This window comes from Salvelinus namaycush, chromosome 5, assembly GCF_016432855.1.
Source record: "Salvelinus namaycush isolate Seneca chromosome 5, SaNama_1.0, whole genome shotgun sequence".
Classification (NCBI taxonomy): domain Eukaryota; kingdom Metazoa; phylum Chordata; class Actinopteri; order Salmoniformes; family Salmonidae; genus Salvelinus; species Salvelinus namaycush.
The window spans coordinates 61,890,947-61,903,445 of record NC_052311.1 but is presented as its reverse complement, the minus strand read 5'-3'; the positions used below and the strand labels follow the sequence as shown (position 1 = coordinate 61,903,445).

The 12,499-nt window shown below is 41.9% G+C and overlaps 1 protein-coding gene across 1 annotated transcript; it reads left to right on the top strand.

Moving 5' to 3' along the window:
• Nucleotides 1-5,462: 5,462 nt before the first annotated feature.
• Nucleotides 5,463-11,698, top strand: LOC120048657 (gastrula zinc finger protein XlCGF57.1-like). Its single transcript, XM_038994766.1, has 4 exons — nucleotides 5,463-5,543; nucleotides 7,842-8,123; nucleotides 8,222-8,309; nucleotides 8,491-11,698. Exons 1-4 carry the CDS (start codon nucleotides 5,484-5,486, stop codon nucleotides 9,936-9,938), a joined length of 1,878 nt encoding a protein of 625 aa, XP_038850694.1. The 5' UTR covers nucleotides 5,463-5,483; the 3' UTR covers nucleotides 9,939-11,698.
• The last annotated feature ends 801 nt before the right edge of the window (nucleotides 11,699-12,499 follow it).

Here is a 12,499-nt window from a genome sequence, read left to right as displayed (position 1 = left end):
TTGCTGTCCCCAGTCCACCTGGCCTTGCTGCTGTTCCTGTTTCAACTGTTCTGCCTGCAGTTATGGAACCCCTACCTGTCCCAGACCTGCTGTTTTCAACTCTTAATGATCGGCTATGAAAAGCCAACTGACATTTATTCCTGATTATTATTTGACCATGCTTGTCATTTATGAACATTTTGAACATCTTGGCCATGTTCTGTTATAATCTCCACCCGGCACAGCCAGAAGAGGACTGGCCACCCCTCATAGCCTGGTTCCTCTCTAGGTTTCTTCCTAGGTTTTGGCCTTTCTAGGGAGTTTTTCCTAGCCACCGTGCTTCTACACCTGCATTGCTTGCTGTTTGGGGTTTTAGGCTGGGTTTCTGTACAGCACTTCGAGATATTAGCTGATGTACGAAGGGCTATATAAAATAAACTTGATTGATTGATTGGATGTGCAACATCGAATTGACAGGATAGGATTAAAGAAAGTGATGCTTGTTTGTCAGATGTTTTTTTATATCATGGCAGTAATGATGAGTGAAATTAATTATAACTTAATATATGGTAGGCTTTTAAGCTATGTTTATTAACTCAAAACCCTAAGTATATATTTGTACATGTTCATTCACATGACCTGTTACATGGTTCTTTATCGGTTTCTGTTGTATTTGTTTCTCTGCTCGTCTGTCTCCAGTTCTTATGCATTTGTGAACTCCCAGGACTACACTAAACAATCCTGTTGTGTATCGTTTCCTATTGTGAGGCTTATGGAGCACATATTTAGCAAAGCAACACTTTTGACACATTTCATGTCTGTTTTAAATATATTTTGTTACAAATGAAGGATTTAACTAGGTTGTTATTGTAGTATCTGGGATCTACATCTGTTTATATTAGTTACTATGCTGTTACTAAGCAGTGATGTATTACGGCAGTGTTACGCTACTACACCTAATAGGAAATGCACATGCACACTATTGTGCCGGGAACTGTAGAGCACGAGAGGTTTTGACTAAACGAAATCTAATTGTACTCCCGTCTCCTGCCAGTCCAGAACATCTCAAAGGTCTAAGCCAAGTTGCTACAGATGTGGGGGAGATAATCATCAGCACAGTGAATGTCGATTCCAAAATGAAAAGTGCCACAATTGTGGAAAGGTTGGACATTTACAGAGAGTGTGTAAAGCCTCAAAACGCACAGCAAGAGCGCACAAAGTGTCAGACGCAGCACAAGAAGAGGAAGGTACAACTGAAACAGTATTGGAACTGTTCACAGTGTACACAGCTCAACAACAAAAAGATGGGATCTATCTCAACATGGAGTTAGTGGGAAAACCAGTAAAAATGCAGCTGGACACCGGAGCGTCTGTATCTCTGGTTCCAGAGAAACTCTACAAAGGAAAACTGAAAGAGTGCCCTCTTCAGCCAGCGTCCATCCGCCTTTCTTCATACACTGGTGACACTATTCCTGTGTTAGGGCAGATCCAGGTACCAGTCCGGTATGAGGGGAAGGAGTGGACGCTACCGCTTGTCATTGTTAAAGGAGAAAAATCAGCCTTGCTAGGCAGAAACTGGCTACAAAAGATCAAGTTGAACTGGGGAGAAATCTTCAGTCTGAGAAATGACAAACCAGTGAGTCAGGCTACACTCACTAACATGCTGGAGAAGCACAAATAACTTTTCAAAGATGGCTACGGCGAAATACAAGACTTCACAGCAAAAGTCAGAGTGCAAGAAGGAACCAAGCCTATCTTTCACAAACCACGTCCAGTTCCCTATGCTCTTAAGGGAGCAGTAGAGAAGGAACTGGACCGCCTACAGAAGAATAACAATCACGAAAGTAGCGAGAAGCGACTGGGCCGCTCCGATTGTTGTTGTCCCAAAGAAAGACAAGACCGTCAGAATGTGCGGTGACTACAAGGTCACAGTAAATCGCTGCATACTACCAGAGGAATATCCACTACCAAACGCTGAAGATTTGTTTGCCAATCTAGCTGGTGGGAACGGAGTCAGAACAGTATCTGACCATCAATACTCACAAGGGGCTATTCAGATTCAATCGCTTGGCCTATGGAATCTCGACAGCTCCAGCGATATTCCAACACACAATGGATCAGATCTTGGACGGTATCGACAATGTTGTGTGCTTCATGGACGACATCCTCGTGTCAGCACCAACCATTGGAGAGCACCTTATATCTGACACGACCATCAATCTTCTCAGACACCTGTTCGCGTCCTTTGGACTAGTCAAGGAGCTCGTATCGGACAATGGCCCTCCTTTCACGTCAAACGATTTTGAAATGTTTCTCAAGAACAACGGAGTAAGGCACATCCTGTCACCACCTTAACATCCGGCATCAAATGGAGCAGCGGAGAGAGCCGTGCAAACCTTTAAGAAGGCCTGGACTAGACTCGAGGTTCAGTCTGTGCCCACCCACCAAAGGCTTCCCCGGTTCCTGTTTACTTACCGTAACACACCACACACAGTAACGGAATGTACACCAGCTGAACTGTTTCTGAGACGCCAACCACGTACCCGCCTGACATTGTTGAAACCAGACTTGTCAAGCACTGTGGCAAAGCACCAGCTACAGCAGAAGAAAGTTCATGACAGACACTCAAAGACTGTCAGAGAATTCAAAGAGGGAGAGAGGGTGATGGTACGTGATTTCAGACACCCCAAGCGCCTGTGGAACTCAGGTGTGATCTTGCAACGCAGAGGACCTTTGACTTACCAAGTCCAAATTGGTCATCGCCAGGTCAACGTTCATGTGGATCATCTGCTACGGTCCAACGCCCCAGCAGAGACATGCCGAGAGAACAAGAACAATAACGACCCCCAGGACTATTCTCCTGACTGTGGACGTACGGGAGAGACAGAGCCTGTCCTTCCACCCGAACCTGGCCCACCACCGGAAGCCCAGGAGGAGCGGAGATATCTTATTCGACAGCGAAGGGCACCTCAAAAGCTTGACCTGTGAGTTGAGCTGTTTAAGGAGGTAACAGACAGTAAAACAAACCAACACTTTAATATGTCCTAGATAAAAGGAAAGAAAAGGGACATTACCTGGGTTAGTTATTAGGACACAAACTCCATCTTCGGGGCAGAATAATCCCCTGGATTTGTGCTGGGCTCTGAAAAGTATGCTTCAACCCAGTAGTTGAAAAATGTTTAAGAATGCATTGTTCAGATATGGCATTAGTAGTTCCCTAACATATTTACCTTGTTCTCTGGGAGTTAAACACTATGGGGGAGGAGTGTGGTATCTGGGATCTACATCTGTTTATATTAGTTACTATACTGTTACTAAGCAGTGATGTATTACGGCAGTGTTACGTTACTACACCTAATAGGGAATGCACATGCGCACTATTGTGCCGGGAACTGTAGAGCACGAGAGGTTTTGACTAAACGAAATCTAACTGTACTCCCGTCTCCTGCCTGGTCATTTCTCCACAACACAAATATTACAGTTATCAGACCTTTATCCCTGTAGCCATTTTATGAGTGGATAACATAACACACTAAACAATACATCGTTTTTTATTTCAGTTCTTTGATATGAACTGTATGTTAACTTATATGGCTTTGTATTTTTTTGGGCTCTCGATTGGATGATTTTATCAGCCAGTGAGAGCTATGATTAGAACTTCATTATTTTGGAGGATTTGTCTTGTGACAAATGGAACAAGAAAACAATTACATTATGTGGAACAAAATATTGTATGGAAATTATGTCAGGTTATAATGGAGACAAAGGAAAGGGACAAAATATGTGAAAAGCTGCATCTTCCTGGTGAAAGATAACATGAATGAAAAAGGTGTTTTACTTTCAAGGAGGGTGTGTTAATTTTTTGTTAGATGTTTTTTGCACTCTTAAGAAGGAAATTTTCTTCGGTTTCTCATATGAATCACTACAAGATGAATCCCCCCATTATCTTGGAACAATCTGAATGGTGCTACTGGATACACCGGATGGGACGTTAAACGGGTGTCCTGACTCTCTGAGGTCATTAAAGATCCCATGGCACTTATCGTAAGAGTAGGGGTGTTAACCCCGGTGTCCAGGCTAAATTCCCAATCTGGCCCTCAAACCATCATGGTCACCTAATAATCCCCAGTTTACAATTGGCTCATTCATCCCCCTCCTCTCCCCTGTAACTATTCCCCAGGTCGTTGCTGCAAATGAGAACTTGTTCTCAGTCAACTTACCTGGTAAAATAACGGTAAAATAAAAATAAATAAATACACTACACAAAACAACCATTAGACTACAAAATGATTGGTCATTCAGATAGATTTCTCATTTACATGTATTTAATCAAATATATAACAAAAATAACAGCTTTCTTGTTTAGTAGCATTGCTCCTAATTAAGGAAAATTGTAACACTATCTTCAGCTACCTTCGAGTCTGGGCACAAGCATTATTAGACTGGTTATATTGTTCTTGTATTTGTTTGTTTACGTGTTTTTTAACCCTTTTTTATTTTATTTTTACATTTTTTATTTACTCGTTTTTTTAAATTAGGAAACAGTGATGTACAGAAGATGGTTGCCTGCCAGACTCTTTGTCCTGGTGATGAGTAGGCGACAATATTAAAAGTCCAGGAAAGATGACACACCTCTGTGGTTTTCTTGTGCATGTTTTCTTTGAAGTGGAATAAGAGAGACGTCGGTTGAGGAAGACTAATTATATTAAATTCATGTCAGTTCAACACATATCATTGAAATCGCGTCCAATTCCTTGGTTGAAGACCACTTTATCCTGTTACGTCATCGGTGGGGGAAGACTATAGGCGTTCGAAAATTCGCCCTGGCTATCTCCCATTTCAGAGCGCAGAATAACTGATGAATTTACGAACGCTCAACACCCGTTGAATAGGGCCGGTGTCAGCAAACGGATTAAAAAAACTTACTTCAGTTGTTGCCAGCAGCACAGTTACAGTCACCAACGCTCTGGATAACATGAAAACCGCATAACCAGCTCTGCTAGGGCAAGTAAAATGGCCAGAGTGAGGTGTTCTCTTATTTGTTTGGAAGTAACTAGCTAACGTTAGCCAGTTAATTTGGGTGCTTGACTGCCGTTGTGAGGTCAGAAGGCTCGGATCAACCCTACTCCTCAGCCAGAGCGTCCAGTGTGCGCTCTAAACGCTCCGACAGTGAAACGCTCTGAATTTACTAAAGGGCAATATGACAGTTAAATAATAATTAAAATTAACAAAAAAATATACAAATATTCTGAATTTACATACGCCCTCCAGAGTGCAATACGAACGCACCCTATAATGCACTCCTGGTCTGCAATGCAAACCGATAGGCTATTTAATTTCTGAATTGGTTACAATTAGGTTAAGGGTCAGATTTAGATTATATTGGCTCATTGTTTTCAGGTCAGTAGGTACCCACACTTTTCTGCGAGTGTCCCTTTTAAAATCCTCATCAATCAGCAGACTAAATCTTTCTACGTGATTACCTGATTGGTCAGTTTACACCCATGCCAAGGAAGTGCAAACAGAGTTCTTCCGGTCACTGTGTTTGGTTTGAATCGAAGAAGGTAAGTGAAGTTATTTTCCCCGTGAATGTTTTGTGTGGAAAACAAATGTTTACTCTCATCGTTGATGTCTTTATAACAAAGTTACACGTTAGGTGGGTGACCGTTGTCAATTGTAGCTAAATAAGCTAAGTAGGAAGCTGCGTAATTTGGTTTATCCAAGTTTCACCAAAACCACGCCACGTGATATGTTTTTGTAGCTGGCTCACGCCGTTTTCAACAAAAAAGACCACATCTTCTAACTAGATTCTAGACAGCTTTAACCGTAACTTCAATTAAACGCCGTTTGAAATAGCTGCCTGTCCCTTTCTAATAACCGGGCAACGGCACACATGTCAGCAAATAAACGTCAGGTCTAAATTAGTTGTTTAAACTAGGTAACGTTAAACAATTCATGTTAACCACTTAATGTTTTGATTTGTTGAGTTTAAAATATTCAGTAATGACTTACTGGCGTTTATATCGCCAGAAAGAAACTGCTAGTCCATATCTCTAGATATCGGGTGATCGCCCTCTAGTGGAGAAGGTAATAACTGCAGAAAATGTATTTTCAAAAAATATTCAGTCAATGAATTTGTTAAAATTTTAATAGGCATTCTAAGGCAAAAGAAACCTTAGTGTGTAAGTGATAACACTTTAGTTCAGGAAATGAAGAAATTGATTAAAATGCTGGAAGTGAACGCTGGAATCAAACAATTAACTATGCAATGCTGTGTGCATTAAGAAAAGACACTGAACATGCAACCATTTCTAAGATTTTACTGAGTTAAGGAAATCGGTCAATTGAAATAGATTCATTGGGCCCTATGAATTTCACATGACTGGGAATACAGATATTTGTCTGTTGGTCACATACACCGCCCTAGCATACAAAAAAAAAAAAAAGATCAGAAAACCAGTCTATTTGGCGTTACCACCATTTGCCTCATGCAGTGCGACACACCACCTTCGTATAGAGTTGATCAGGCTGTTGATTGTGGCCTGTGGAATGTTGTCCCACTCGTCTTCAATGGCTGTGTGAAGTTGCTGGATATTGGGGGGGAACTGGAACACGCTGTCGTACACAAGGATCCAGATCGTCCCAAACAGGCTCAATGGTTGACATGTCTGGTGAGTATGTAGGCCATGGAAGAACTGGGACATTTTCAGCTTCTAGGAATTGTGAAGAAATATGAGGTGAATGTGGCGGATGAATGGCACGACAACGTGCCTCAGGATCTTGTCACTGTATCTCAGTGCATTCAAATTGCCAAAGATAAAATGCAGTTGTGTTCATTGTCTGTAGCTTATGCCTGCCCATGCCATAACCCCACCGCCACCATGGGGCACGTTGACATCAGCAAACCGCTCGCCCACACGCCGTACACGCTGTCTGCCATCTGCCCGGTACAGTTGAAACCAATATCACTCTCCCTCAACTTGAGACACGTGGCATTGTTTTGTATGACAAAACTGCACCTTTAGTGGCATTTTATTGTCCTTAGCACAAGGTACACCTGTGTAATGATCATGTGTATGGTCCCATGTGGCTCAGTTGGTTGAGCAGGGTGCTTTCAACACCAGGGTTGTGGGCTCAATTCCCACGGGGGACCAGTACGGAGAAAAAAACTATGAAATGTATGCACTCATGACTAATTCGCTCTGGATAGGTGTCTGCTAAATGACTAAAATGTAAATGTAATCATGCTGTTTAATCAGCTTCTTGATGTACCACACCTGTCAGGTGGATGGATTATCTTGGCAAAGGAGGAATGCTCACTAACAGGGATGTAAACAAATTTGTGCAATTTGAGAAATAAGCTTTTTGTACATATGCAAAATTTGATCTGTTTTAGCTCATGAAACATAGGACCAACACTTTTGCGTTTTATATTTTTGTTCAGTGTAGATGCCTTGCTCAAATAGAATCCTGTCTCTAATAATGGCCTATTATGTAGAGTGATTTAATAAAATAAATGCCTGTGCCAATTTAAGACGACTAGTCTTGTTAGTTGAGTGATTCAAATTTTGGCTAATAATGCAGAATTGTGTGTAATCATCATTGCTTAGCAGCCTAAGTCTGCAGTGTTTGTGTGTGTGTATAGGCTGTTTTGGTCCCGGATACTCTTTTCATGGCACTTTGATACAAAGTGATTTTCATAGCGGGTAAGGAGAGAATTTTCCTAGCCTTAACCACAGTCTCCTAACCTGCTACAAAAATGTCGAAGTGCCATGAGAAGAGTTTCCCTTACGGTTCCTGACCTAGTCTAGCTTGTCTTGGTTAATGAGCATCAGCCGGAAACTGCTTCTCTTTTTACTCAGAATGCCAGTAAGGAGGATATTAGAGGCACTTTAGTCAACAAGATGAAGATCAAACAACGTTCAAAAACTAAACTACTGCACAAAAAAACCATGGGGACTAAACGCCATGGAAACCTGGGTATAACACAAACAGAACATGACCCACAGTCAGGTGATGACTCCACCGGCAGAGATGAATCAGATTGTACCCAAGCACTCTCAAAGAGCACCAGCTCAAATCATCATTCAGATTCTAGTCCACTCCACAAGGATCCTGTGGTAGTGCTAACCAGGTTGGCTGAGGTAAGTAGGATTAGTGTTTTCTAATGTGTAGTATTGTGGCAAGATCATTAAGATTGTTAATGCATACTTGTAGTTTCTGTATCTTTCTAATCCATAAGGTGGTGGTTAAGACACTTCTGAGAGATATTAAAGTGTGTTTGGTGAAGGAGGAGACGGATGTCAGGAGGGATGAAGACAACCATGGAGGCAGGACATACTGTTTAACATACTCCAGTCTACTCCCAACAGTGCAGTTTAAATGGGTGATGGTTATTGGAACATTCATATTAATATCGGCAAGGACTATTGAATGAGGAAAATTACATTTGTCATTTTTTTCTCCCCTCTTATCGTACCCATCTCTTCTCCCTCTATCCCTCACTCTCAGGTTCTCCTCAGTTCTTTCCTTGTCCACACTGCACCATCTCCTTTACTGACTGTTACTTCCTGGAGAACCACATCAAGACCAAACACCAGAAGCAGTACCTGGCCATGTTGAAAAGCCAAGTCTCAAAGAGTAAAAGAGTGTACGGCCCCACACACAGCTGTCCCCACTGTAGCTGCATGTTCCATACACCACGACAGCTAGACATCCACACCCGCCAGGCCCACCCCTCTGCCCGTCCCCAGAAACCTGCCCCTCCCCGGAGAACTGGCCGTCCCCACAGGGTTCAGGAGAAATTCCACACCTGCCCACAGTGTTCCCGCAGATTCAAGTACCTGGGCAGCCTGCTGAAGCACTGCAAGAGTTTGCACAAAATGGCCGTTGTTCTCACCAATGGACACATCAGTTGCGCAGACTGTGAGAAGAGCTTCGAGAATTGCTGGGGCCTGGGGCCTCACCGGTGTCATGAACCAGAGGGCAATAAACCTAAGGACGCTAAACAGATGGTCATTAAGGAAGTCGGCTTCCAATGCTTAGATTGTGGCAAGATCCTCACTACTCCTACAAGCCTGAACACTCACATGCGCATCCACACTGGAGAAAAGCCTTTTGTCTGCAAGGAGTGCGGCAAGCGCTTCTCAGATACCAGCGCTTACCGTTATCACTTGTTAATACACAATGGGGTCAAGCCATTCAAATGTCAGGACTGCGGGAAGGCTTTCAAACAGAAGTCGCTCCTCAGGAAGCACATGACTGTTCACTCTGGTGAGAGGAAGTACTCCTGCTCCCAATGCGACAGGCAGTTTGCATACAGGGAGAGTCTGAAGCTTCACCTGCGCACACACTCAGGGGAGAGACCTTTCAAATGTACTGTGTGTGGTAAAGACTTTGCTGACAAAGGTTATCTTAAGACGCATCTGAAGATCCACAGCAACCAGAAAAATTACCATTGTGGGGTTTGTGGGCAGAAGTTCATAAGGATTGGGGTGCTGAACATACACCTGCGCTCACACACCGGTGAGAGGCCTTACCACTGCACAGTGTGTGACAAGCAGTTTGCCCGACTCGACCACCTGAAGAACCACCAGCGCACTCACACAGGTGAGAAACCATACACCTGTACCGAGTGTGGTAAAAGCTTCACTCAGTCTGGAGATCTGACCAAACACAAGCGCCTCCACACTGGGGAGAGGCCATTTGAATGTTCTGAATGCCACAAACGCTTTATCTGCTCTGCTTCTCTGACCCTGCACATGAGGACCCACACTCACCGTGACGTAAAGCCATACTCCTGCCAAGAGTGTGGGAAGAGCTTTTATGAACAGAGTCATGTGAACGGCCACATGAAAATCCACAAGGGGAAACGTTATTCCTGCCCCCACTGCTTTATCAGCTTTGCTCGCAAGTCCAACCTCTCCAAACACCTGCTTAGATGTCATAAACCTAAATGATAATGATGTATATTAACATAACACCTTTTATGGAACTCCGTTACTCTTATGAATTAAATGGAGGGGAGTCTGATCTCTTTAGTCAGTGATGGATGTGACAACAAATGTGACAACTTTTCTACCCTGTTTATGGGTACGCCACAATATTTTAGCAATCCTCCAGTTGGGTCACACAGTGAGCTCCATGTATTGGGACTTTGACATGTTTTTGGCTCTGTACTCCAGCACCTTGGATTTGAAATGATACAATGACTGAGGTTAAGGTGCAGACTGTCAGCTTTAATTTGAGGGTATTTTCATCCTTAGCGGATGAACCGTTTAGAAAGAACAGCACTTTTTGTACATATTCCCCCCCCCTCCCCCCATTTTAAGGGAACCAGAAGTATTGGGACACATTCACTTGTGTAGTCAAAAGTTTATTATTTGGTTCCATATTCCTAGCATGCAATGCTTGTGACTGGATGCATGTGCGGTTTGTTTCGGTTTTGTTTCACAGTATTTTGTGCCTCCCCTCACTAAATCCTTTCCTCCCATGTTACTGTAATGGTGAGAAGTTTGCATGTCTTGGGGTATGATATCTCACTCATTATCCACGATTCATTCAGGACTATCCGTTATCATGGTAGCATCCAAAAAGTTTGTAGAGTAATAATCTACACTTGACTACTACACAAAAAGGAATTTGTACCAATATTTTTTGTCCCCTAAAATAGTCCCCCCCCCGTCCCCCATGTTCAAAAAGTGGTGTAATTTCTAAACAGTTCATATGGATAAAAATACTAATTAAAGCTGACAGTCTACACTTTAACCTAATAATCATTGTATCATTTCAAAAACAAAGTGCTGTAGGTACAGAGCCAAAAGACCAAAACAAAAATTCACTGTCCCAATACTTTTGGAGCTCAGTGTACATTAGGTTGTTACTTTTATTGCTCTTTTGTTTTATGGATGTTTGTTTAACCAGTTCAATGTAATCTACATAATCCCCAAAAGTAATTATCACGAGGGCCATAAATGATAACTAGTAATGTTGCATACTCAAAGGTAATCTCACTAATAGTGAAAAAATAGTTAAATTGCTGAGGTGGTCAGTTTTGAGAACACTAGCTCAAGTACACAGTACAAATATGAGATGTTATGTATGTCCTTTTCAACAAAATTGTATGAATAATGCTTGAAATGACTTGTGTGCTTTCTAAATCTAGCATAAATAAATTACAAAATGACACTAAGATTTCACCTCATAACTGTAAATTACATATTTGTATGTTTAGTGTTAGAGAAAGTGCATATTTTCTACAGGTTTCTCTTGATCAAAATGTTTGCCCCCATCGCTGTGGAAGTTTCAGAGCTCTAGTTTGGCTTCATGAACTCGTTAGGAACTCCATCTCATGTTAATCTTTTTTGTTTAAAATCTATTAATTGTTTTAGATTATTGGCTATACATTGATCTCTGAATGTGCTACTGTAATGAAACCTTTGTCAGTAGCTGTGATATAGGGTTCAGCCAGGAGTTGGACAGTCGGAAGAGCGATTGAAATGGTAGAAGGGACATCCCAGCTTCAAGTGGTGTAAGATTTCACATCCTATGTCACGCAGGGTCGGAACTGGTACCAGAACCACACAGGTCCCCAAACAAGGGACCTTATGTCTAAGAGGTTATAAACAGTTGTTTATTTCTTTTTTTTATTTGCTCAGATGGTTTCATGACTGATTGTCCTGATGATCAGTAGGTGATAATAAATTCAGAAAGATCGTCAGGTTTTTTGGCTTTGTGTTTGTAGTGTATTCCTTGATTTGGAACAAGAGGAGAATTAATGTAAAGGTAACTCCTACTATTGTTATAAACATGCCATTTTATTAAAGTTAATTACATAGACACCACATGATTTGTTTCAGTCCAGAAGCCATTGCTTTTTTGTTTTCTTTGATTATTTAACCTTTTAACTAGGCAAGTCAGTAAAAAAAATCTTATTTTACATTGATGGCCAAACTCTCTCCTAACCTGAACGATGCTGGCCAATTGTGCGCCGCCCTATGGGACTCCCGCTCACGGCCGGTTGTGATACAGCCTGGGATCGAACCAGGATCTGTAGTGACTTATCTCTAGCACTGAGATGCAGTGCCTTAGACCACTGCGCCACTCGGGAACTCTGCACTGGTTGTGATTTTTATTACATTACCAAACATTTGAACATGGTTGACAAGCATGTAGTATTCTTTCTCTGTGTGTATATACAGTGCATTCAGGAAAGTATTCGGACTCACTTTTTCCACATTTACTTTACAGCCTTATTATAAAATGGCTGAAATAGTTTTTCCTTAATTTAAACACAATACCCCATAACGACAAAGCAAAACAAGGTTTTTAGAAATGTTTGAAATTTTAAAAAATGGAATCACATTTACATAAGTATTAAGACCCTTTACTCAGTACTTTGTTGAAGCATCTTTGGCAGTGATTACAGCCTCGAGTCTTCTTGGGTATGATGCTACAAGTTTGGCACATGTATTTTGGGAGTTTCTCCCATTCTTCTCTGCAGATCCTCTCAAGCTGTGTC